The sequence below is a fragment of the Pan paniscus genome, chromosome 16 (genome assembly GCF_029289425.2).
Source record: "Pan paniscus chromosome 16, NHGRI_mPanPan1-v2.0_pri, whole genome shotgun sequence".
NCBI classification, from domain to species: domain Eukaryota; kingdom Metazoa; phylum Chordata; class Mammalia; order Primates; family Hominidae; genus Pan; species Pan paniscus.
Genome location: NC_073265.2, coordinates 21,381,307 through 21,408,202, shown reverse-complemented (window position 1 = coordinate 21,408,202; position 26,896 = coordinate 21,381,307). Strand labels below are relative to the sequence as shown.

General features: G+C 38.0%; 1 protein-coding gene across 5 annotated transcripts; it reads right to left on the bottom strand.

Moving 5' to 3' along the window:
• Positions 1-1,055: 1,055 nt before the first annotated feature.
• ARHGAP11A (Rho GTPase activating protein 11A) lies at positions 1,056-26,896 on the bottom strand. 5 transcript variants are annotated; one of them, XM_008965703.6, is made up of 12 exons: positions 23,775-26,885; positions 19,938-20,008; positions 16,529-16,625; positions 15,699-15,952; positions 14,882-15,045; positions 14,492-14,638; positions 11,311-11,385; positions 10,349-10,516; positions 6,996-7,041; positions 6,063-6,171; positions 4,189-4,327; positions 1,056-3,847 (listed from the first exon to the last, which is right to left on the bottom strand). In XM_008965703.6, the coding sequence occupies exons 1-12, from the start codon at positions 23,901-23,903 to the stop codon at positions 2,259-2,261; spliced, it is 2,988 nt and encodes a 995-aa protein (XP_008963951.4). In that variant the 5' UTR covers positions 23,904-26,885; the 3' UTR covers positions 1,056-2,258. The 5 variants fall into 5 exon arrangements, with proteins under 5 accessions (XP_008963951.4, XP_008963960.4, XP_003805006.4 ...); XM_008965712.6 differs by having other exon boundaries at positions 6,996-7,125; positions 10,436-10,516; positions 23,775-26,884; XM_003804958.7 differs by having other exon boundaries at positions 6,996-7,125; positions 23,775-26,882.

Sequence of the window (26,896 nt, the reverse complement as noted above, 5' to 3'; positions counted from 1 at the left end):
AACTAAAAAAGATCACAAAATTAAGGTTTAAATTCTGCCACAATTAAGAAAAACATGACTATTAAAATCCTACATTAAGTTCTTAGTGATCATATTATAGAATGTGGCCGTGCAGTCTACTAAGTTCTATGTATTAAGTTGTTATTAGATAACCAAATTAATATTAGATCTTTATTTACATTTATAAGACAGTGAGAAGAACCCATGAGGTTACTGCACATGTCCAGACACTTTCATATCATTTCCTCAAATATCCCATGAAGTTAGCAACATTATCTCTATTTTGTATAAGAAAAAATAAAAACACATTAAATCAAGTTTAAAACAAAACTTTTCTGGCTCTCTAGTTACCGTACCTTCAAGCTAGTCACCTTCACATTCCTGTAATACTCCGTATTGCAGCTTTCAGCTAACAAAAATAGGAGTCACATGTGGTAGTTTTTAAAACAGACATGTTTCATTATTGATTCATCTCTCAGAAAAGCCAGTTCAGGTAGTATGTACAGTTAAACCCCTAGAACTTCTTACTGAATTAGTCTTCAAATTCAACATTTCATCCTTCCCTTGATGGATATAAAAAGACGTTAATGCATTTTTAAAATTTAAAAATTGTTTAAAGCAGACAACATATATCTGAGTATATGAATATTTTGTCTCTACTTACAATTAGAAATGCCATAAACATCTACAAACCTATTTGATATCAAATAAACAAAGTAGAACCTAGCCAAGCAAACATCTGATGATTTGAAATTCCTCGTACATACTTATGCTGTAAGTCTGGTTGCCCCGAGTGGCATGAATGCTGCTCTAATCTGCTCCAACATCTAAACATGACATTCTAACAACCAATCTGAAAAACTACCTTTAGTGGTTGATTCTGTCTGCTTATTCCTTCCTCTACAACCTAGAGAATATGTTCTATTGTTCATAATACTCTTTCCTCAAAGATGTGTAATTTGTAATAATTTAAAATATAAATTTAGACAGATTTACTTGACAATTTGGTGCATGTTCTAAATGGCACTTTGAATTTCATGAGAGCCTTAGTCAAGTCATTTTCCAGAGAGTTATCTTTAATGTCTATGCTAAATAAATAACATTTACACACAGGACAAAATCATCATAGGTTTTTATCCAAGTAAAAAAGGTAAAGAGGTGCATCTACTATTTCAAATTCCAAAATCGAGCATCTACATACAAGAAATCACCTTGGTTAATTTTTTTCAAGATTATCCCTCTTTAAATAATTGCCAAATCTATATTGGACAGAACAGACACAAACGTGTTTGTGCAAATTATCTTTAAAAACATAATATAGCTTAAAAGTTATCAATTATTTCCACATCATAATATACGAACATATTTTAGTCATTATTCCGCCTTAACCATTGTTCTTAGTTCAAGTGAACACATGGTACACCTACTGGCACTATAAATGAAATTACTCTGCCCCAAATAAAAATAGAGTTTTAGGATGTTATTGAAGGAAATTAATTTCTAGGAATTTTGGTAAGGACAATAAACATTAATATAATTCCAGACATAAGATTTGCAGAGTTTATCTCTACCCTTTATATGCTAGAAATTTATTTATTTTAGAAGCCTTATCTGACTTGGAGGAAATAGGCACAACTTGCTCCATTCTTTCTATCACACAAAAATATCATGTCATTTTCAAAAATTAACTTCTTATAAATCCAGTAAACAATTTCTTTAGAAAGGTAAAGTCTAGCCGGGCGTGGTGGCTCATGCCTGTAATCCCAGCACTTTGGGAGGCTGAGGCGGGCGGATCACAAGGTCAGGAGATTGAGACCATCCTGGCTAACACGGTGAAACCGTCTCTACTAAAAATACAAAAAATTAGCTGGGCGTGGTGGCGGGCACCTGTAGTCCCAGCTACTCGGGAGGCTGAGGCAGGAAAATGGCATGAACCCAGGAAGTGGAGCTTGCAGTGAGATTGCGCCACTGCACTCCAGCCTGGACGACAGAGTCAGAAAGGTAAAGTCTAACCTCTGCTTTAAGAGATCACAATAAAATTAAAGTTTAAAAATTGCCATCATTAAGAAAAACAAAGAAGTAATTTGTACAAATAAAAATCTAAGTTGCTTGTACAGTGAAAAAAATGAAACATTTTCAATAGAGCAAATCTATTGCTTAACAATCATCCTGAGCTACAAACTAACATGTAGATCATCCTGCAAGTCATACCAATTGCTCACTTTATTTACATTAATGACAAGTATAACATTTACCAATTACAAATCTACAGGTTTACTTGTTGGTAGTAATTGAGTTTTTCCGATAGGATGTTTTGGAGAACCTTTGTACCAGGCCCTTCCTCTTTCTGATGGTCTCCTAAGGACCCTGTTATTTATCCCAGAAGAAATGCCCATATTGTTATTTACAACTGGTTTTACTATATCATGATTAGTCAGATCATCCAAGGGAACCTTAACTTGGCCATCAGATAATATCTTCTGTTTATAAACTGTAGTAGACCTAAGAGAAGCATTCACTGAATCTGAGTGCTTCCTCATCTTTAAGAAAGATTTCGAGGGTAACTCCATGCTTGACTTTGAAATTGCACCAATATTTGACTCTTCACATGACATGGACTTCTGTTCTTTAGGACCTGATTTGATACATGAAACAGAGGAATCTTTTGATGCACTTTCTATACAAGAGGAAAGAGCACCGTCACAGCTCACTGATTTGACCAGAGGAGAAGCTGTATCACCAAGACTCGCCAACTTATGCCCTGTAGGTTGTCTGCTATACTCCAACAAAGAATTAATTCTTCTGACGGACTGACGAACAGGAGTACGCTGAAACTTAAGAGGTGACTTGACTTTTATTCTATTTGGTTCATTTAAAGAAAGCTTGTTAAACCACTGTATGTGATCAGAAACCTTTCTATGTTCTGTCATTTGTGAACTTTCAGAAACTGTTTTCTCACATGTTTCCAATGACTGCTGTTTAGCAATTCTCATAGGCCTAGGTTTTGACAAGTTTGTTACAACACATGTACTCTGCTGTGAGAAAGAGGATCTAGCCTCGTCCTTGCTATGTGCTGCACACTTCGGTAAGTTACCTTCCATCATATTCTCATTCTCTTTTAATTTATTATTTAGTTTATCCTTTGGGGACTGCTGTTTCTTTATTTCTTCATCACTGGAGAATTCTTGCTTGCTTAAATAATCTTTTGGCATATTTGAATGAATGTCTTTTTCATGTTCCATCTTCATCTGAGTTGAATAACATTTTATAGTTGTTTCTCTATTAAATGTTTGAGTTTGAAGGGGTGAAAAGTCCCTCTCTGAAAAACATTTTTCACCTTTACCAGTGTGGTGTTCATATTTCTCCTTTGATTCTACTATAGTCAAATCATTAGTTTCAAATAGATTTTCCTCTGGGCTATCTTCTAAATAAGATGGTTCAGTTAATTTTACTTTCCCCACATTAGTTACTGATGACTGCCTCTGATTCATCAATGCGTGAAGATTACTTCCAGATTCAGAAAACGCTTTTTGAACTTTCACCAAAGTCTCTTTGGTCACGTTATTTTCATCCCCGCTAAGAGGGCTACTTGTTATGTTGCTATTATGCTTATTGTTTAAATTGGAAGGGGTGAGTTCACATGAAGTAGCAGGTGACTTTTCTACCATAATATCAGGCTCCAAAGAGTTTTCTACCTCAAGATTTTCCACCATTGAAGAAGCTTCATTTGCATCTACTTCTTGAAAACTTGAATTATTAGGTCCTGTCCAAGACATCCGGTAATTTGTTCCAACTAGTCGCTCTGGAGTTAGTAAGGTTTCCTCAGACTTACTGATCTTTTCTGAACCTAAAATAAAGCAGTTCAGTGCTTAATCCTTTGTATTTAACCTTGTTTTGAAATAATACCCAAGCACATGGCAAATAAGTCACTAAGCATTTAATTCTAATAAAGTATTTGTGTTACAAGAAATAATTTTTAACATAAGAATGTCAAACATTTTCATATTTACATGTATAAGCATTTCCCAATTGTTGATAGAAAAATACATTGCCAATTCTAATATTTTCACTATTCAAACATGAACTTTTAATCTCTAGAACAGTAAATTAATTAATATGTTTTGCCATTAAAAAAGCAACTAAAGCAGGATTTTTAGGTAAAACTCTAACAGTAGTATGTAAATGTACCTTTCTTTGGTAACTTTTCATCAACATCTGGGCTAAAAAGCAAACCTGTTTTTACAGATTCAATTCGATTTTTTAAACTTTGTTGATTTGCAAGTCGCCAACCAACACTTTCATATCTATTGACACCAGAACATCCATTCTGTACAGAAAAAAAAAAGTTTTAGTTAAGAAATAAGCCTAGTTAATTCAAAATATAAAGACAGAATAATTTTCTGTAGTTATCAAAATCTTTAGCTGATTTAAAAAGGGATATATAATTGAGAAACAATTCTTAACAATGACAAATATTCTTGCCTGCTAATGAAAACTGTAATCATTTGATTTTGCTATTAGTTGATATTTTATGATCTATTTTTAAAACAGTCTCACATATTAATTAAAATAATTTCTGTGTGTGTTCTGACTCTGTGCTAGGGCCTGTTCACAAATAGTTGGGGCAGTGGGGTACCTAGACCAAAATCTTATCCTTATGTAATTTACATTCTATTTAGATGGGGAAATTTAGACTTAAGATAAACAGTAAATTATATTGCATAAATACAATATACAAGGTGAAAAGTGCTACGGAGAAAAGTAAAACAGAGTAAAAAGGATATGGAGTGGTGAAGAATGGAGGTTTAGTTTAAAATAGGGTGATGAGAAGATAATTTGTGAGTAAAACAAAACAAAGGTGAGAGCCATGAAGATTTAAGGGGGAAGAACACTACAGAAAGAGCAGAATGCCAGTGCAGTCTCTGAGACTGGAGCAGAGTGAGCAACGGGGACTGGAGGAGAGCTCAGAAATGCAGCCTGAGAACAGATCACGTGAGGCCTTTGCAGGTCAACATGAGAACTCTGGCTTTTATTCAGAGTGAAATGAGGAGTCACTGGAGAGTTCTCAGCAGAAAACTACATAACCTAACAGATTTTAAAAGATAAATTTCAACTACAGAACTGCAGCAAGGGTAGGAGAAGGAAGAACTATTAACAGGAGTTTACTAGAGTAATCCAGCCGTGAGATGACAGAACTTAGAGAAAGTGGGAAAAGTAGTAATAGTGAGAACTGGTCAGTTTGGAGATACTCTAAAAGCAGAAGTTAGACAAGATTCCCTAATGGATTAGACATGGTGTCTCAGAGAAAGTGAGGAATCAAGGATTTGACCATGGTTTTTGGCTTAAGTGACTGGAAGAACGATTTGCCATAACTGAGATAGGGAAAACCACAGGTAAAAGTGTTGTTTGGTGCAGGGCATAGCAGCAGCAAAGAAATGCATCTGCTTGGGACAGGTTACATTTGAAATGCCTATTGGATTAGATATCCAAGTAGAAGAGTCAAAAAAGCAGATGTTAAGAGACAGCGGAGTCATTCAGAAGAGCATTTGGGACTAGAGAACATAAACTTGGAAGTTTTAAGTAAATACAGGTTGGGCATTCCAAATCTGAAAAGCCAAAATTCTGGATGCTCCAAAAATCCAAAGCTTTTAAGTATTTGACATGATGCTCAAAGAAAATGCTCACTGGAGCATTCCAGACTTTCAGATTAGGGATGCTGAACTAGTAAAAATAATGTAAATATTCCAAAATCCCCCCAAAAAATGGGGAATCTGAAATACTTCTGGTCTCAAGCATTCTGGATAAGTGCTACTCAACCTGTATATAATGTTTAAAACTGATGATCACCTTGAGTGAGTGGAGAGAAAAAAGAGAAGTCCAAGGATTAAGCTTTGGGTACTCCAATGCAAGGAAATTTGATATCAACTCAAGTATAAGAGTTTTGGATAAAAAGAACAGAATGAGACAGTCACTGGAAGGAAGGTAGGGCTATGAGTGTTTTTTAGTATCAAGTTTATAGCGGTATGCTAATATAAAGATCAATAAAATGGTAAGAAACTTACTACATCTCTGCCATTTTTCCCTAGATTGAATTTCAAACGCAGAGATCTTCGAACCTTTTCTTTATGGCTGATTTTAGGAGAAAAGCAGCCTGCTTTTCCTGATTCCACTCTAGAAGAAGTGGAATTAAAAATGTCAGTTTATAGTATAAACACCAGAGAAATACTTGAAATATGAAATTTGAAATAAAGTCCACAGCAAATCATATTGATAATAATTGGATGGATTAATAATTCTTTAAAAACAGTTCAACTTTAAGATACCATACATGAACACACTGCATTTGCATAAAAAATGATCTGCTAATCTTAAAAGTTATTTAGTCAGTTATAAATCAGAATTGTTAGAATAGGCTAGCTTTTTAACCTAACAGGAATATTTTTCTTTGTTTTTTATTTTTTGAGACAGGGTCTCACTCTGCAGCCCAGGCTGGAGTATAATGGCATAATCACAGCTCACTGTAGCCTTGACATCCCTGGGCTCAGATGATCCTCTCACCTCAGCCTCCCAGGTAGCTGGGACTACAGGCGTGTGGCACCATGCCTGGCTAATTTTTGTACTTTTTAGTAGAGATGAGGTTTTGCCATGTTGCCCAGGCTGGTCTTGAACTCCTGAGCTCAAGTGATCCACCCACCTCAGCCTCCCTAAGTGCTAGGATTACAGGCATAAGCCACCGTGCCCAGCCTCTAACAGGAAATTTTAAAATTACACCATCAACATAAAATAGGATTTTAAGCAAGCAAAGTGGACTCAAATTAGTAATTTTTCTCTGGTGGGTATTGAAAAGGCAATTGATTAATAAGACTATAAAGGCAGAAGGGATTTTAAAAAATTATGACTCAAATATGATGCTTGACAGAAAGACAAAACATTTTATTAATTATGTGTACACCAAATATTTATCTGATGAAAACAAAATGTCCTGGATAAAGTACCTGCAAACTTTTTTGCCTGCAATTCTTTTACTTCGCCTTGGCACACCTGCAGTGATCAAATGGTTTCCACCAATGAGTACAGGAGAGAGTGAACTCTGAGATGACCCTTCTGAGCTTGTATCGATGTGAACTACAAAAATAACCACATGTAATATACCACGCATATCTATTTTCCTTTTAAAGTATAAAATAGTAATAGCAGCAATTAGATTCAAAGCCTTAATTTCTATCCCAAGCAACAACCGAAATCACTTAATTTCTGGTTAGAAACTTCAAGTGTCAAATAACCCAACTCAGCTAAGAAAAAGCATTCATTTCTTACTTTTGACTTGCCAATTAAAGGTCAGCTTAAACATTACTTTTATATCAGAGCTTTTCTTTAAACTCTTTTAATAATACAAGGCAGGGATAGGCACCATTGCAGACTGGAAAAAGAACAAGATTTGGAGACAGGCTTGAGTTTGCTCCATCACTTACTAAATGGCTTTAGGCTCTGAAAACGGACTTCTATGATGAATATTACTGTTATCTATATAAAATATTTAGTCAGTATCTAGTACATAATACTAATTAATGGTATTATAAAAAATAAGCTATTGGCAAACAAGTTGGAATCTGAGTATTTGAGATATACCTGCTGGCCAACTGCTACCCACCTGACTCCAGAATGTAATTTGTTCCATATTTTTGGCAAGTAAACAAAAACTAATTATTCTATAACACATTCCTAATCCCTTGGCTGCTGCTGTGTTCCATGCAAATAATTACTGGTACAACAGAAGCTCAATTATTTAACACCATTTATATTATGAAATCAACTATAGTAAACAATTATGAAAGAAGTAAAATAGTTATGAACAAAGGCTCCATATACATTTATGTTTGAATCACACCCAGGACACATTCAACAAACATGAACCCTCTCAATTCATCTGAGTTATTAATAAAGAATTCACAAAGTTTCCCAGAGACATTCACATTTTTTCAATTATGAAAACGGAAAAAATACAACCACCTTAGAAACTTTTGGGTGCATTTAGCTAAAGAAAATTTTGGAAGCCAATATTATACATCTAAAGTGACATAAGTAGCTTTATTCTAGGGCTGCAGTCTAGTCACTTTAAAAATGTGTCCGGCCAGGCACCGTGACTCACGTCTGTAATCCCAGTATTTTGGGAGGCTGAGGTGGGTGGATTGCTTGAGGCCAGGAGTTCAAACCAGCCTGGCCAACATGGTGAAATCCCATCTCTACTAAAAATACAAAAATTAGCTGGGTGTGGTGGTGCACGCCTGTAATCCCAACTACTCAGGAGGCTGAGGCACAAGAATCGCTTGAACATCGGAGGTGGATGTTGTAGTGAGCCAAGATCATGCCACTGTACTCCAGCCTGGGAGACAGAGCGAGACTCCATCTCAAAAAATAAAAATAAAAAATGCGTCAATGGTCGCAGGAGGCACAGTCAGAATATATGGAACAATGCAAATTTATCACATCTGTAAGAAATGGCCAGGCATGGTGGCTCACACCTGTAATCCCAGCACTTTGGAAGACCAAGGGAGGTTGATCAGCTGATGTCGGGAGTTCAAGACCAGCCTGGCCAACGTGGTGAAAACCCGTCTCTACTAAAAATGCAAAAGAAAATTAGCCAGGTGTGGTGCTGGCCACCTATAATCCCAGCTACTTGGGAGGCTGAGGCAGGAAAATCGCTTGAACCTGAGAGGTGGTGGCTGCAGTGAGCCGAGATTGTGCCATTGCACTCTAGCCTGGGCAACAAGAGCAAAACTCTGTCTCAAAAAAAAAAAAAAGAGACAATTATGAATAGATACTCTATGGACTACAGACTAATGTTGCCTTTATATATTTTTAAAAGCATCATATTTGTTATAATCTAAACTTAGAAATCAATCTATTTTCAATTTTGCAAATGGAATTTGTTGAATTGTGGCTGAGAAAGTAGGGTCAAAGAAAAGTGGTGTAAAAATAATACGATTACTATTGTTGAACTTTTAAATTTTTTTATAAAAAAATTCATTGATTAGGCAAGCTCAAACTAAAAATAGCATAAGACTGTTTAACCTCTGTTTTGGGAGCTTGGAGGAGGAGAAGAAGGAATCAGTATGTTCATTCCTTGGGGAAAATGTAATGCTAATAAGCAAAGGCAGGTAAAACTACAACTCCCATTTGCCATTTGGAAAAAGTCCTCCAAACTGCAAAGGCTTTTAAATATTCAAAAAAAAAAAAAAACTGAACTATGTTACTTAAAAAAGTTTAAGTCTCCAACCTGTGAACACTGCAAAAGCTACAGACATAAGCTTCAGAGTTACTATCATCACATTTCAATGAGCCCTAGAGAACCTGTGAAGAAGTGTTTTTTTCTGGAAAACCTCAAGTTGCTATTCTGTTCAACTTCTCAATAAAACAAATAAGAACCCTTTTGGACAACAGAAAAAAGAGACAGGCTTTGGGAAGGAACTCATATAACTCAGATAATGAATCAAAAATGAAACTTAACATTGTCTGAAACCAACAAAATAAAAATCTAAAATAATCAGAGATCACTCACATTTTGACTAAATGTAAGATAAATGAGATGGAGGACCCTGGGCTTAGAGTTTCATTTCATTTTTGGTTGATCGTAAGGTTAATATGAGCCAACTTGAATTCTGTATATGCTAAAAGAGCCAATTGAATCTAAGACCCAGACTAATCTCCGGATTAGCATGATCATACTCTATTATTCTCTGAAGGCTCTGGTTGGCCACATTAGAACTTGTAGTTAATATGGAAGAAAATGGCTGGGCTGGTAAGGGATCTGGAAGCCATGGCACAAGGAACAGCGTCAACAAAGTTCTAAAGCTTTTCCAAAAGGTACTTGAGTCTAAAACTTTAAAAATACCCTCATTTTCAAACCATAACCTGCAATAGTAACACTCTCACTTGGGAATCAGACATGATCAAACATCTGGCAACCTCAATTCAACAAATGACAGCAATAAAGCCACAGCTATAGACCCAGATGTAACTATAGCAGGATTCAGGATGTCTAATCACATAAAACCTAAGCATCAATGCTATCACCAGAAGCCCAAACTACTACTCTGGGTTATCACAACTTTCAATAGATGTTGTCATAAAACACACACACACACACACACACACACACACACACACGCTATATTGAAACAGTGTCTATTTTAAAAGGCAGGGGGTTTTATAAAAATTCATCGGTTGGATAAAACAGAATAAAGTTCTAGTTCCTAAGGGTGGTATTATTAATATGAAATTGCACTGTGCCCAGAATAGGCACTCATTTTAATCTTTACAATCCATTTATATAAATTCTATTTGCTACCTGATACCGGTGTAGAACTGCTATTGAAGAGATTACTTGGCAACAGCTCAAAGTTAAAATTGTGCTTGATGGACTTCCTTTTCTTACTTGAGAAACCATGAGAAGAATCTACTGGCAATTTACGCTTAGCATTTGGTGTAAGAATCACTGGTGATTCAGATAGCTGGGCTGAAAAAATATCAAAACAAAACCAACTTGTTTCTACTGCAGAGTTGACAACATATAAAAGCTTTACATAATTTCTTCTTATAAAGCTATTACTTAGAGCTAAACAAAAAATGAGAATATATTTACATCATCAGTTAAGTAGATGTTGTTTAACTAAAACACTCTGCAATTACTTAAATGAAAATAAGGAAGTCGCAGAGGCAAGACTCTTAAGAGACAGCAGTTACTTAAATCTAACAGACTAAAAGATGCATATGATATACATTAAAGAATATTAATGTAAGGAAGAAATTACAATCAAGGAGTTGAAACAAAAACTAATCTAAATATTATTTTTGCTTTTCATCATAAGTGAGTATTAACCAGTTCATTTCTTCACTCTAGAAAACAGAAGATCATGTTGACTCTTACTGGCTGAATAATTTCAGCCACAAGCAAATTAGGATAAAAAATTGAAATATACAATAATGAACTTCTAGTCCTAAGATAAAAATGAGGTTGAACTATTTTCACACGCTCAATAGCATCTAAATTACAAACAGAAAAGCATGATTAAGAAGATTAAAGACATAGGAGACTAAAAAAATTTTTGCCTACAATTTTGGGTTCATTATAGCCTATGTAATTAGCAATGTCACAACACAGTGTATATAGTACAGTATGACTGTTAAAAATAATATTTGACTTGATTAAACTAAATTTGATTACTAAGTTAGGTAATTATTATTGTAATTGTATTTTATAGAATACTATACAAATTTTAATTTAAATAAATGCATATAATAAATACCTACCAATTCTTTCTTGTTGAGGTGTAATAGAAGGTGTTCTGTTAGGTTTAAATTTATTTAGTGCTCCACTAACAAAATCTGAAATGCAAGGCATAAGCAATTACAACTTCACATTTACTTGTCTTTCACCAATAATTCATATTCATATTTGCGGTCTTCTTTCAACATGTAACTTTACATCGGCTTATAAATTTTAAGTTATTTAAGAGGAATTATTTCAAAATAGGAAAAATACTAAAGGATATATTTTTATTCCATTCCCCACTTATACTTCCATATCCCTAAAATAAAAAAGACACAATACAGAAAGAAATGTAATACAAATACATATAATGTACAGTAAGGGTAGGGAAAAAGAAATCATTACATGTTAAGGCAAAAGATGAAGGTCTGAACTGAGGCAAGAACCATGGAAATGGAGGCACGAATAAAAGTATTTAAAAGATCAGTAGAGATGGAAATAAAAACATTATATCAATAAATAATGTAAGCAAATGAATAAAAGTGTCTGGAAAATAAATAACATAGTTTGACTAAAGTTGCTCAAAGACAGGAAATAGTAGACAGGTATGCTAGAGCAATCCTATGAAAGACCTTTAATGCCAAGCTATAAATATCCCTATTACCAATTAAAATTTCTGAAGGGTATGTGTGTGAGATACTTGAGCAGAGTTATACATTTAAAATGTAAGCCTTGGCCAGGTGCAGTGGCTCACACCTGTAATCCTAGCATTTTGGGAGGCCAAGGCAAGCAGATTACGTGATGTCAGGAGTTAGAGACCAGCCTGGCCAACACAGTGAAACCCCCTTTCTACTAAATATACAAAAATTAGCCAGGCGTGGTAGTGTGCACCTGTAATCCCAGCTACTTGGGAGACTGAGGCAAGAGAATCGCTTGAACCCAGGAGGTGGAGACTGCAGTGAACCAAGATAGCATCACTGCACCCCAGCCTGGGTGACAAAGACAGACTCCGTCTCAAAAAAAAAAAAAAAAAAAAGAGAGCCTTAATAGCAATATGTAGGGTAGATTCAAGGAGGAGGCATAAAGACCAAGAAGATTCTTTTTTTAATTTTTATTTTTGAGACGGAGTCTCGCTATGTTGCCCAGGCTAGAGTGCAGTGGCCCGATCTCAGCCAACTACAACCTCCGCCTCCCAGGTTCACACCATTCTCCTGCCTCAGCCTCCCAAGTAGCTGGGACTACAGGCGCCCGCCACCACGCCCAGCTAATTTTTTATATTCTTAGTAGAGACGGGGTTTCACTGTGTTAGCCAGGATGGTCTCGATCTCCTGACCTCATGATCCGCCCACCTTGGCCTCCCAAAGTGCTGGAATTACAGGCGTAAGCCATCGCGCCCGGCCAAGAAGATTCTTACAGTAACAATGCAATAAACACTACGGAGATAGAATCTTATATGACATGAAAACTGTCTGATTATAGATGGTAGAGGAAGAGGTAGAACCCATGGTTAAAGCCTGAGTTATCTAGGGAATAGTGGTGCTGTTAGAAGAAAATGGAATTCACACAGAACCAGGATAAAGAGGATAAAGATGGTCATTTCAAAACGTTAAGCTTAAAGCACCAATGAAAAGCAGATGTGATGAGGTCTCCCTAGCAAGCCATTAGTAAAGTGGAACTGACATTTTCAAGATAACGGTGGTACAGATGTGGTGGTTATCTATTTAGATGTGATAACTGAAACTACAGGACTGGTGATAACTGATGAAACTACAGGACTGGGAAAGAGGGCAATAAAGATGATCTGCATCTGAGAAATATCTCCATTTGGGATAGGAAGTTTTATGGGTTGCATTGTGTTCTCCAAAAAACCTATGTTTAAGTCCTAACCCCCAGTTCCTATGAAGGTGACCATACTTGGAATTCGTGTCTTTACAGATGTACTCGAGTTAAAATGAGGTCATTTGGGTGGGCCCTAATCCAATGTGCCCTGTAAGAGGGAAGTTCTGACACAGAGCAACACCATGGGATGAAATAGGCAGGGATTGGAGTGACGCGGCTGCAAGCCAAGGAATGCTAAGGACTGACAGCCACTACCAGGAGCCAGGAAGAGGCAAGAAAGGATTCTCCCCTGCAGGTTTCAGGCATTCTGCCAACACCTTGATTTCAGACTTCTAGCCTCCAGAACGGTGAGACAAATTTCTGTTGGTTTAAGCCACCTAGTTTGTAGTACTTTGCTACAGTAGCCCTAGGAAAATCATACATAAGTCATCAGTATTATCCTATCTACAAAGGAGGTAAAGAAGAAACACAAGTATGCAATAACAAATAAACCAAAAGATGAAAAAGGGATTGGGATAGTTAGTAACATTTGGTTCTGATATTCAAAAGATAATAAATTTCCTAAAGTAATTGGAAGAATAATGGCCTCTGACTTCTTGGTCAAGGAGATTGCAAGTTTTATTACCAACTCTACCATCTTATGATGGTCTTTTGGTCTTTCTGATTCTTCCTTGATAATATTTCCTTCATTATTTAGTTCGTACTCCTAACTAACTAATCCATGTCACTAACAAGTTCAAACAATAATCTCATGCCTAGACTACTGACACACATTGCTGACCATTCTCCCTACTTCCAAGTCTCAATTCTTCAAATCAGGTAATTTTCTAAAATTTTTAAATCATATCATGCCTCACATCATAAATCTTCAATGATTCACCAACACCCAGGTTAATATTCTAATTCTTTAGCCTGGCATTAAGTTTACCATAATACCATCCTTTATCCTTATGCTGAACACTTCACTCAAGTCATACTGCGCTATCTACATTAGACATAGGTTACTTCTTCCCTACACAAACCTTTCTTCATAGCATCCTTCTCATCTAGACTAGGATACAAGTATTCTGATCCTCCACCCAATCCCACTAAATTCTATCCATTATTCAAGAAGGTTCAGTTTGGCTCCTCTTTGACAAGTCCCTGATAATTACAATCCAGGGAACTTTTCTCCTTTTAACACATTTTATGTTTGTGCTAAAGATGTAGCACTTAACATTAGATTGTACTATCGCTTTAACTTTTTACACGCATACATCCTATCTTTCCAGCTGTGCTTTAAGCATCAAAAAGGCACATACCACAGTTCATGCTTCTTTATGTGAAATGTACTTTCGATTAAAGCAAATCACTGTACCTCCATAAAATGGGACCGCCACTTACCTCCTACACTTTGTCTTCTCTTTCTCTTATATTCACCAGGAGTTTCATATTCACCTTCTTCAAAGCCTTCCAGTGATGGAGTAGCACAGAGACCATCAATACCCAACATGGCTGGTATCTTTTCCACGATAAAATCTGGTACACGCCCTAAATGAAAATGTTCACAAGCAAGACAATTATTATCCTTCCTCCACTCTTCCCCAAAAATGTTTAGATACTAATATACCAATTTCTTTTCTTTTTTTCTTTGCAGGAGGGGCCGGTACTGTAGGGTGGGGGTGAGGTCAGTAATATACCAACTTTCTAACAGTTGCCTTCATAGTTCCTTTGAAAGAAACAGAGATTTTCCTCATTTAAACAAATTCTGTTAATAATGCAACTACATCTTACCAATATCTGATGCATAATCGATAAGAGTCTGCACTACTGCAGCCTGTAATCGTAGCTTCTTTTCTGTGTTAGAAGACATCTTTTCATGTCCTTCACTTGTCTGAAGAAGATTCGGTGCAAATATTACTGCAAGATTGCTGCTATCCATCTTATTCTCACTGGATCTTAAGTGAATAAACGCTTTATTAGATGGAGCCAAACGTGAAAATACAGAAGAGTTAAAATAACGTATGTAGTACATTTTGAAGACCTTATTATCAGTCATACACAAGTCAAAATAGTTACCCTTCATCTACATGATTGGCTTGAACACAAGAAAGAACCAGAAATATATAGCCTCTCTATATTTAAATATGTATTCTAAAAACCATGCTAATCTTAGAGTTCATACTTTGCTTTTCCACACAAATTGAACATCTTTATCTGATTTTCAGACCTACACATAAAAAGTTGGAAGTATCAGAAGGCAGCAAGTATGTCTAGAATAAGCAGGCTCACGGACAGCAGGGAGAGGGAAATTTTGAAAAGCAAAACAGAAATATTTTAAAAACCCAGTAAACAAAGGCTTTCAGTGGACAATGAATCTTATAAACACCAATGAACCATTAAGGCATTCATGATGATGACTTTAAGATAAGGAAATATTAAATCACTTGGTATGCTGTTTCTTAAATTAGAGTATACTCCTCATAGTAATGAAATATGTAATTTTTAAAGAAAAATTTCCATTCCAAATGAAATTGTACATATCTACAAGCATAAAACGTTAGTTGAAAAATTCAACTATTATTTGCCAAGAGTTTTAATTACCACTTACCTAAGAGAAACATTCCTGAGAAAGTTAAAGAAGTATCTTAATACATGAACTGTGTGGTCAGCCAGAAGACAGGAGAGCAACAGTGTAGCTTTATTCTTTTCCTCAGTGCCTAACTGTTGAGCTTTCAAAAGTGCTTCATGCAAATCAGCTGGGAGAATGGGCTCTGGCAGTTCCCTAAAAAACTGCTTAAGAAGTCCCGCAATATCACAAGGAGGTGCAGAAGATAGGCAACCTTCACCATGATCCACTTTATTCTGAAATAAATATAATAATCTTGAGTATTTTGGCAACTTAAGAGTTTATTGCAAATAAAGTAGCTTTTGTTATACTCTAATTAGACTTTTCTTTAATAAATTTCTCTTAACTCTTATTTTAATATATGTCACTACTTTATTTTTAATGATTTTTAAATTTATTTTTATTTTTATAGAAATGTGGTACAGACTATGTGGCCTGGGCTGGCTTCAAACTCCCAGGCTCAAGCAATCTTCCTGCCTTAGCCTCCCAAGTAGCTGGGACTACAAGCATGTGCCACCACACTCAGCTATATCACTCCTTCTAGAAGGCTAACAATATAACTTAACAAATTTTTTCATTTTACATAATACTTGATAGAAATAAGGACCATGAATTTAAAAGTACCCTATTAAATTTTTAAAGCACGATAGAAATAATATACCATTTCTTTTGGAAAAAAAAAATCTTCTGCCATGAAAAAATGCAAATTCAATTTGTCAACTATTCATATTAATAGTTCTAAATATTTCAGTTTTAAAAACCAAATCAGAAAATGGCTCAAATGAAAAATTATAGTTCAACAATATGCTCACCTTTAGTGCTTTTAGGCGAATCACAGATCCTGATTTCCGAAAAAGCCCTTCAGTATGAATATGTTCTTCTAAAGATGTGCAAGCATCGACAAGAAAGCTGAAAGAGATATTTTTTCAGGTGGCTAGACATACATATCACATCCTATTCCTCTGCTAACATACATGAGCAGGCCAAGCACTACATACCTTTCAGAGGCTCTAAAGCCACAAATCTCTGTAGTCTTTGAGATGAAATGTTACTTTTAGTTGTCTACTTGCTTCCCAAATTCTTCTCCAAGGCCCATCTTTTTACTTATAACAACTCCAATGTGCACACTAAATTTTATCTTTCTCAATCCTACTTCATTTCTGCTTCCCTTCAGAGCGTAAGACTTGTCTTTTTTTTCTGCCTCTACTTCTTCATATCTCAGTCTCTACTCACCCCTATCCAATCATTCTCATACCTCATTACTCCAAAGAAATAGCTTTCTTCAAGCTCACTAACAGCCTCTGCCTTGCCAAATCCATGGTCAGTGTGTTGTCCTCGTATTGCTCGATCTATCACCATTTGACACACCTGATCCCTTCCCTGTTCATCTCAAAAATACTTTTTCACTACCCTTTTAGTTTTCCTGCTATCTCCCTGCCTGCTCCTTCTCAAATTCCTTTTCTCACTCCTCTTATGTGAAACCTCTACATGCTGGAACAACCCAGGGCTCCGTCCAAGGCCACCTTCTTTTATCTACTATCTCTTCATGGGTGGTTTTCTCATCTCCTACATCACCCAAAAACAGGGCGAGGTTTTTTTTTCCTCACCCCAACATTATCCCTCAGAAAAGTAGGATATATCCCAGTCCTTACAAGCCTTTTCATATTAAGGGGAATGTGCTCAATTTCTTTATTTTGAACAATGTTCAGATAAATCTCAATGTTGGCTTTAGATACCTAGATATTGAACAGCTGGGACCCACAAATTAGAATGAATATCGGCTACCAACAATTGATACAGCTGTATTGGTGCACAGTGGCTGAATGTCAGCCTTATTTACAGAAGGTAACTGACAAAACCGTCTTTTTAATTAAATAAAAAGTAGGTCATGAAATTACAATGAAGATTTAGTCATGATTCCTGGGAATATGACTTTGCAATTCCAGACGCCGATAATCTGCTTTTTTTTTTTTCTTTTAGTTTTTATTTTGAGACAGGGTCTCGCTCTGTCACCCAGGCTGGAGTGGTGCGATCACTGCTCACTGCAACCTTTGCCTCCTGGGCGCAAGTGATCCTCCCACCTCAGCCTCCCGACTAGCTGGGACTATAGGCACACATCACTACGCCCAGCTAATTTTTCTATTTTTTGTAGAGACAAGGTTTCACCATGTTGCCCAGGCTTGTCTTGAACTCCTGGGCTCAAGCAATCCACCACCTGGGCCTCCCTAAGTGCTGGGATAACAGGCATGAGCTCCTGTGCCCGGCCTGTTGAAAATCATTATAGGTGTTCATTATAAGAAAATCAAGCCTTTCATAGGTCATTTAAAGACCAAAATGGTTAAGCGGTTACCTAAGAAGACAGTGAATCTACACCTATAGGATGAATGGGGGGAAACTGTCCTAAGGCAACCAGGTGTTCGATAATTGCTTTTGGATGACATGTCAATTAAAACCTAGATTATTGGTCTATAGTAGCCCAAATGAACCCTACTTTAGATGGAGGGGAAATGAATTAAGGATAAGTTTCATCATATGCATTTTTAGATTACATTCTTTTTTTTTTCTTTTTTTGAGACGGAGTCTCACTCTGTCGCCCAGGCTGGAGTGCAGTGGTACAATTTTGGCTCACTGCAAGCTCCGCCTCCTGGGTTCATGCCATTCCCCTGCCTCAGCCTCCTGAGTAGCTGGAACTACAGGTGCGTGCTACCACGCTCAGCTAATGTTTTGTATTTTTAGTAGAGACGGGGTTTCACCGCGTTAGCCAGGATGGTCTGGATCTCCTGACCTCGTAATCTGTCCGCCTCGGCCTCCCAAAGTGCTGGGATTACAGGCGTGAGCCCCCGCGCCCGGCTAAATTATATTCTTAAAACATAAACTTTCCTAGTAATTTCTGATGCAGTTAGAATAGGCCAGCACAGTGGCTCACGCCTGTAATCCTAGCACTTTGGGAGGCTGAAGCAGGTAGATCACCTGAGGTCAGGAGTTTGAGACCAGCCTGGCCAACATGGTGAAACCCCATCTCTACTAAAATACAAAAATTAGCTAAGTGTGGTGGTGGACACCTGTAATCCCAGCTACTCGGGAGGCTGAGGCAGGAGAATCACTTGAACCCAGGAGGTAAAGGTTGCGGTGAGCCGAGCTCACGCCATTGCACTCCAGCCTGGGTGACAAGAGTGAAACTCTGTCTCAAAAAAAAAAAAAAAAAAAAGAATAAAAGGTTATTTATAAATAGTAAGTGGCATAGAAAAGCTAAGTGATACATAATACATTTTCACAAACACTCTAATATCTTAGCTTAAATATTCTTTTATCCAATATTTGTTTTCAAGAGACAGGGTCTCACTCTGTTGCCAATGCTGGAGTGCAGTGGCAATGAGCATAGCTCACTGCAGCCTCAAACTCCTAGGGTCAAACAATCCTCTGCCTCAGCTTCAGGAGTAGCTGGGACTACAGGTGCACACCACCTTGCCCAGCTGATTTTTCTTTAAAATTTTTTTTATACATGGAGTCTTGCTTTGTTGCCCAGACTGGTCTCAAAATCCTGGGCTCAAGTGATCCTCCTGCCTCGGCCCTCAAAATGCTGGGATTATAGGCATGAGCTACTGTGCCTGGCCAATATTTTTTTAACAAACAAAAAAAAGTCAAAATTATTACTGAATTGGTAATTCAGTATATTACTTAATCTGAGTTGTGGCAAAAGAATTCACATAGAACTGAAAACCGACTTAACAGAACAAAAATTTTTTGTGATTTCTAACATTTACTCATTACTGGACTTTAAAATTCAATCCTGGGAATGAGTACAAATTATAAATTTAAAATATGTAAAAGTTAAAAAAATATTTTTAACATTATGAGAGATTAAATCATTTGCTGGTTTGAAACAATTATGTTTTAATCAACTATTTCTTTTAAACTCTCTAAAACCAGTTTGAAATGCTTACTCTCTTCTTCTTCATTTCCCTGGCTAGAAGGCTCACTGCAGCCTCCACCTCCTGGGCTCAAGCAATCCTCCCACCCCAGCCCCCTGAGTAGCTGGGACTACAAGTGTGCTCCGCCAAGCTAATTTTTCTATCTTTTGCGACAAGGTCTCACCATGTTGCCCAGGCTGGTCTTAAGCTCCTGGACTCAAGTGATCTGCCCACCTCGGCCTCTCAAAATGCTGGGGTTACAGGCATATTGCCACTGCACCCGGCCTTCTTCATTTCAAACTCTGCTTACCTTGGAATGTGTCCATATTCTGGTACAGCAGAATGGGGCAGTGCATTAAAAGGTACTCCAAATATTTTACCCTAAAATGACAAATTCAGTTACTCTAACACAAATATTAGGCATAATATGTTTTCTTAAACTTTAGGCAAATTAAAGAACTCAGGAAATTTTAAAAAATCAGAAATAAATGATAAACTATCAATCAAGACAAAAATAATCATTTCAAGTGCATTTGATAACAAATAATTACTATATTAGACGGTATGCTGAGTGCTGGGAGTACAAAGATGGCCAAGATAATGTCATTCCCCTCAAATAATCTAGTAAACTCAAGTTTCCAATCTGATCATAAAGTCAATTTGGTTAGTGGTTAGTCAGTAAATTCTTAAAACAGAATTTGGTCCAAAACACTAACATTTACCCCAAAATACTATAGGTTGCTTTAATGACCTTATAAATACTTACTAGATACTTTCTTTTGGTCACCTTATAAATACTTACACAAAAGACTAAGTCAATTGAAAAGCAAAACACTAATTCCTGTCATTCATTGAGTCTTCCTAAAATTACATCAGAAGAGGTTATTTTTATACCTAATACATTTTCCACCTTCTATAGAAGAGTGCTTTTCAAACCATGCCCTGCGGTAAGCAAGGCAGGAGTGTGCAAATATTTAAGTCAAACTTCATTTAACTAGCTGGAAACCCATTTTTAAAACCTCACATTCAAATTTTAATACACTGAAGATCCCAAGAGTAAAGCTGTGTGTTGGTTAACTTGAATGTTTTTGCACACTGAAGAATAAAGAATCTGCCACTATCTTTGTGCATGCATTCGAACCTCTTAAAAATGTGTCGCTTTCCACAGCACTGAAAGGTAAATTCAAGCCTGTAAATGTCTGGTTATTCAAACTTAAGTGGGTATGCATAATCTCACATGTTAATTTAGTTTACATGCATCTGCTCTGTGAATGCTGAAGTACTTTTTTTGATGTCACAAGTTATCAACCAAGAAGTATTTATGTTTTATGAGCATTATATTTAACTTTATATTTACAATAAAAATCACTCAGCATTGTCAATGACGCAACACAGTAACAAAATTTTACTAATTCCCTTTCAAGCACCTGGCTCCAATTAATTTACAAATATGGTAAGCTGAAAAGACAGTATAGTATAGTAAGTGCTTAAGAGAGTAGGCTCCTGAAGGCAAAAATGACAGGTGTATTTTTTTTGAGACGGAGTCTCACTTTGTGGCCCAGGCTGGAGTGCAATGGCGCAATCTCGGCTCACTGCAAGCTCCGCCTCCCGGGTTCACCCATTCTCCTGCCTCAGCTTCCCGAGTAGCTGGGACTACAGGCGCCCGCCATCACGCCCAGCTAATTTTTTTGTATTTTTAGTAGAGACGTGGGGCGGGGGGGTTTCACCGTGTTAGCTAGGATGGTCTCGATCTCCTGACCTCGTGATCCACCCGCCTCGGCCTCCCAAAATGCTGGGATTACAGGCGTGAGCCATCGCACCCACAAAAATGCCAGGTTTTACATCTTAACTCTTGTACTTAACAGCTGAGTGACCTGGATCAAATTAACATTCTGTTCCTCGGTATCCTCACACAGATCCTAAGTCATAGAGGTGTAGGAAGAATTAAATAAATTAAAACATACAAAACACTTGTATCAGTGTCTGACACACAGTAAGCATTCAAAAAATATTTGTTAATATTATGATCATCATTTTAAGCTGAACTATTCAAAAAAATGTTAGTATGGGCAACCCCTTTATTGGGTAAATCAGAATTTTCTTGATACTGTGCAGCCAAACCAAATGTAAAAATAAACCAGATACTTAAGCTGGTAAGTCTACTTCTGTTATATATAACTAGAATTCAGCGTGTTTTTTTCCTTAAGTCTTATTGTTTAGAATAACTGGCTTCACAAGTAACCACTATAATTTAATCTCATAAAATGTTTTTAAAACTTAAAACTACAGTTAGCTAACAAACACCAGTCGGCTAAAGAAATTGTTTTCAAACAAACTATCCCATTAGATCTCATAACACGATGATCTTCTATATTTCTTCATTAGAATATTCTTATAAGTGTTTCTAGCTGAATTTATATGGCATAATTACCAATTAGGAGGCAGACCAATGATGACAACTATCATTAGATGAAGAAGTGGCATGTGACACGCACTGTGCTAGGCCTACATAAAGAGCTTCACTTTTAAAAAATCCCTAAATAATCCAAGGAGAAATATGTTCCCACTTTATAGATATAAAACTGAAGCTTAGGGAAATCAAACAAGCAGCCCAAGTTTACAGATGTAGTAGGGGTGGAACAGCACTCAAACTCAGGTCTATCTGACTCTGAAAACAGGCAACAGTTGTTCTTGTTAAGGGGTGAAAAGGCCGGGTGCAGTGGCTCACGCCTGCAATCCCACCACTTTGGGAGGCCGAGGCGGGCGGATCACGAGGGCAGGAGATCGAGACCATCCTGGCTAACACGGTGAAACCCCGTCTCTACTAAAAAATACAAAAAATTAGCCAGGTTTGGTGGCGGGCGCCTGTAGTCCCAGCTACTCGGGAAGCTGAGGCAGGAGAATGGCGTGAACCCGGGAGGCGGAGCTTGCAGTGAGCCGAGATCGCGCCACTGCACTCCAGCCTGGGCGACAGAGGGAGACTCCATCTCAAAAAAAAAAAAAAAAAAAAGGAAAAGAAAAGAAAAGAAAAGGGGTGAAAAAAAGTCTATATACAAACTCTTCCATATACTTACAAAATCAGCTACATTTGAGATCTTGGAAAGCCAGTTTTACAATCAGAAAAAAATCACTGTAGCTTTTTAAATGTAAGTACATGTATTGCCATTAATTTGCTACCAACAAAAATAACTTCTCCAAAGTTTATCAGCGATTAAGAGGCACACATATTACTTTTGTTAGTGGTTTTCTTCTCCAAGCACTTTTTTTTAGAAACCATAAACTATTAAAAGCAACGTATATTAATTTTATTAGCTTGTCTCCAAGTACTAGGAAGTACCATATAAATTAGGCACATAAATTTAAAATAAAATGCTTTACATTCAGCTTATTTTTCACAATGGAATTCCTGATTATGTGGCAGAGCTATTAAAATCTCATTCAAAATCCCTTTATTTCAACCACCAAAACATCAATAACTTCTCAATTATTCCACTCTGGCTTCTCAATTTACTCATACAAAAAAAAAATTGCTGTCCCAAAAGTATGACATGGCCAAGCAGCAAATCTGTTTCCCAAATTAGTGAATATGCAGTCATCATTTGAAGCCTATTTCTAATGTTCTGTCATACTTCTTCATCTACAGATTCATGTAGAAAATGCACTGGTCTCCCTTGTCCCTCTACAACCTTACTCTAAAACAAGGGTGGAGGGGTAGAGTTTTTGTCCCTCCCAACGTACTACCTGTTCCAAATACAGTAAGCTGGCAATATCCGGAGACATTTTTAATTGTCACAACTGAGAGATGCTACCAGTATCTAGTGGGTAAAAGACAGACATCCCGCTAAACATCCCACAATTCACAGAACAGCATTTCGTCTTCCCCTAACAAAAATTATCTAATCCAAAATGTCAATAGTGCTGAAGTTGGAAAATCCTGCAACTTTCTCTCAATGATCAAAAATCCTTGGGGAAAAAAAAAACAAGAATGTCACTTTTTAAATATCAGCAATCGACCATCTGAACTGAATTACACACCTAACCATTCTTTTTGATACACAGAGTGAACATTTTAGCACGATCTGGTAATAAGTGATGATAAAGGGTGTGCCCTTTCTTTTAAACCTAAATTCCTTTTCACAGAACTTACCCCTATTTCCGTGGCTGCTGTTTCATGTCTCCTGCGATCGCACTGCCCACGGACACCCTTCACCTTAATACCATAGAAGGCCCGCAGATGCTGCAACAGGGCCAACCTCACCAGCCTCTGATCCCACATTCCGGATACGTCGGTAACTCTCTGAGGCAGGATGCAGGTCCTGACCCTCGTTCGCCACCAAGTCTTCCAATTTCCAAACGCTCTCAAATTTGAACTCCGCTCGGCTGCTTTCCGGCCCCGTCTGGCACTTCTGCGGCCCCGACCCCCGGCGACTTCCACGGCTTTTCCTTGATCCTCACTCACATCCACTTACACAGACCCGCTTCTCTTAGCCCTTTGATCCAGCCACACCTCACTCTTCTTTCACTTACACCGACCTTCTTTCTGGTCACCCAATTCTTTCAGCTACTCACATAGACTTCTTTCTGATTCTTTCGGTTTCTCGCCTATTGCCAGATTCTCTCCACTTCCTGCTACTTCCAACGATCCCCCTTCCTCCAAACCTTACTGTCCCCGTCTGGTTCGCTCTGAAATGTGAAGAGAACCCTTCTCGCTCCTCCAGCCCCAGCAGGCTCAACTGGGCGCTCGCCCCCGCCCTAGCCTGGCCGCCGGACCAGCCGGCTGCTCAGGCAACTCTTCCAGTCCCGGTGCCCGCCCGGGCTGGTCGCCGCCGTCACCCCGTCTCACAGGCTGCTCGTTCCCTCCCCCATCAGCCTGCCTCTACCTCCCGGCCTGCACATCCCGGTGCGTTCACTGAAGCCAAGCCGTTAGCCTCATGCTTCCGCCCCTAGCTCCTCCGCAGACACCCGGAGCCACCACGGGGGGTCACACCCGCAGTTTCAGCCCAGGCTCAAATGGCAGCGCCAAACAGCGCTCCACATCTGATTGGTCCACTTCTCTTTTCAAAATCAGGACCCCGGAGGGTGGCCGAGAGCTGCCTGTCTAGGTAGGTGCGGGCGAAGGGGTGTAACGGGCAAACCCAGCAAACATGAAAAGCAGGATGAGTTTCACTTGTTCCTTCAAGGCCAGTTTTTGGGGCGGGGGAATACTGTTTAAAGGTTTTTAAATACACCTGACCTGCGCCTCAGACCATTCACAGTATTTGAGGAAATGTAAAAGACAACTTATTCCCGTTCTTTTCCGAGCTCGGCGGTCGCCGAAGGCCCTCTTACGAAGAAACCGTTCTACGGAAGCCCAGATGAGACAACTTGAGACAGGATTCAGAAACGCTGATTTTAGTAACCTTAACCCTCGGCCCTTGGTGGGAACTTCGGCTCTGTGGGAATTAGTCTTTGCGGGACTGATGGTGATGCTGAAATCTTATTGCGTAGGAAATTAAGTACAACAAAGAAGACCCGTCGTGAGAGGAGAGTGCGGAAGAAATGCGAAGTCTATGGGAGGTGGCAGCTGCAGAAGCTTGGTGTTGGATTTGGAGTTAGGAGACCGGGAGGAGCCCAGCTTCCGGTCCAGACGGTTATCTTGTTGACTTGCACGACTGCAAACGCCCTGAGCTGCTTTTACAGTCTGAAACATCAGCGATCCCATCAAAATATTCTCTGTTTCTTGGGATATAAGAAACATCCCAAGGCGGGCTGTAGAGCGAGAGATTTGGACTCGATTTAAATACAGACAAAATAGTATGCATTTACTAACACCACATCTCACCCCCACGAAACTTGGTAAGGGCAGCAACGGAACTTTATCTGCCATATGCACTCCTGTATTCCTATTACCAAATAGTGCCAGGGACTAAGTGAATATTTGCCCAATGAATGAGTTTTAAGTAGGAAACGTTTGCATAGAATCATTTTGTTTCTTTTGGAGTTCAAATCTTAGGATATTTTACCCTTCCCAATCCAAAGAAAAGTCTCTGAGTGAAGAGATGGGAACAAAATGTAAGTTAAATATGTTGCTTTAACAACTGTTTATTGAACTCGTGCTATATACTGTAGAATGATGAGCAAAACCAGGCACAGTTTCGGCCCTGGAAGAGGAAAGGCAGGCATATATTTATCAAGTAAGTACATTAATGGCGGCACTTATCAGTTGAGAGAAGTGCGCTAAGGAAAGGAATATGATTCTATGATAGCGTATAATAAAAGATCCTTGACCGGGAAGGGGAAACGTACCAGTGATTAACTGATCTGAAGGATCAGTATAAATTGACTTTGTAGAAAGTATAGGTGGATGGCTGAGTGGGACCATCATTCAGGAAGTAAATGCCTGCAGAAAAAAACATCAATTTTAACAAGAAACGGTGTATCAGAGATGAAACTGAACCTATTCCTTGTCTTTTCCTCTTGCTTCAGGCATAACTTTAAAAAATTGCTTACGCTGTCTTTAGCCACATCTCTTCCCCAAACTCCACACTGTTCTGCGTTTTAGCCGTCTCAAATTTCCTTTTCTTAAAGACCCATGACAATCTTCAGTGTTGTGTCTTTTTCTACGTCGTAATCCTTTTTTAAAGCTGAGCTCTTCTTGTTTTTCGTCTCCTTTCTCTTTTTTTTTTTTTTTTTTTTTTGTGACGGAGTCTCGCTCTGTCGCCCAGGCTGGAGTGCAGTTGCACAATTTCGGCTCACTGCAAATTCCACCTCCCAGGTTCAAGCAATTCTCTGCCTCAGCCTCCCAAGCAGCTGGGATTACAGGCGTCTGCCAGCAGGCCCGGCTAATTTTTGTATGTTTAGTAGAGACGGTGTTTCACCATTTTGGCCAGGCTGGTCCTGAACTCCTGACCTCGTGATCCACCCGCCTCGGCCTCCCAAAGTGCTGGGATTACAGGTGTGAGCCACCACATCCGGCCCTTCCTTTCTCTTAAGATGAAAATAGTGGTTCTTTTTTCTTACACACAAGGAGGCAATGAAAATATTGGTTCTTTTCATTGCCTTAATTATTATTAATGTTACTATTAATAAATATTAATAGTAACATAATGGTTATTTGCTTCATCTACCTATATTCACAGGTATATAAACACAACAATAGCAATAACAGAATAAAGAATAAAAACAGAATAACAATAGAGATATTGCTAACAGATAAATGAAGTTTAACTTTGCATGTACTTCCTTTTTTCTAAAATTGTATCCAACTAGGGATGTACAATCAAGATACTG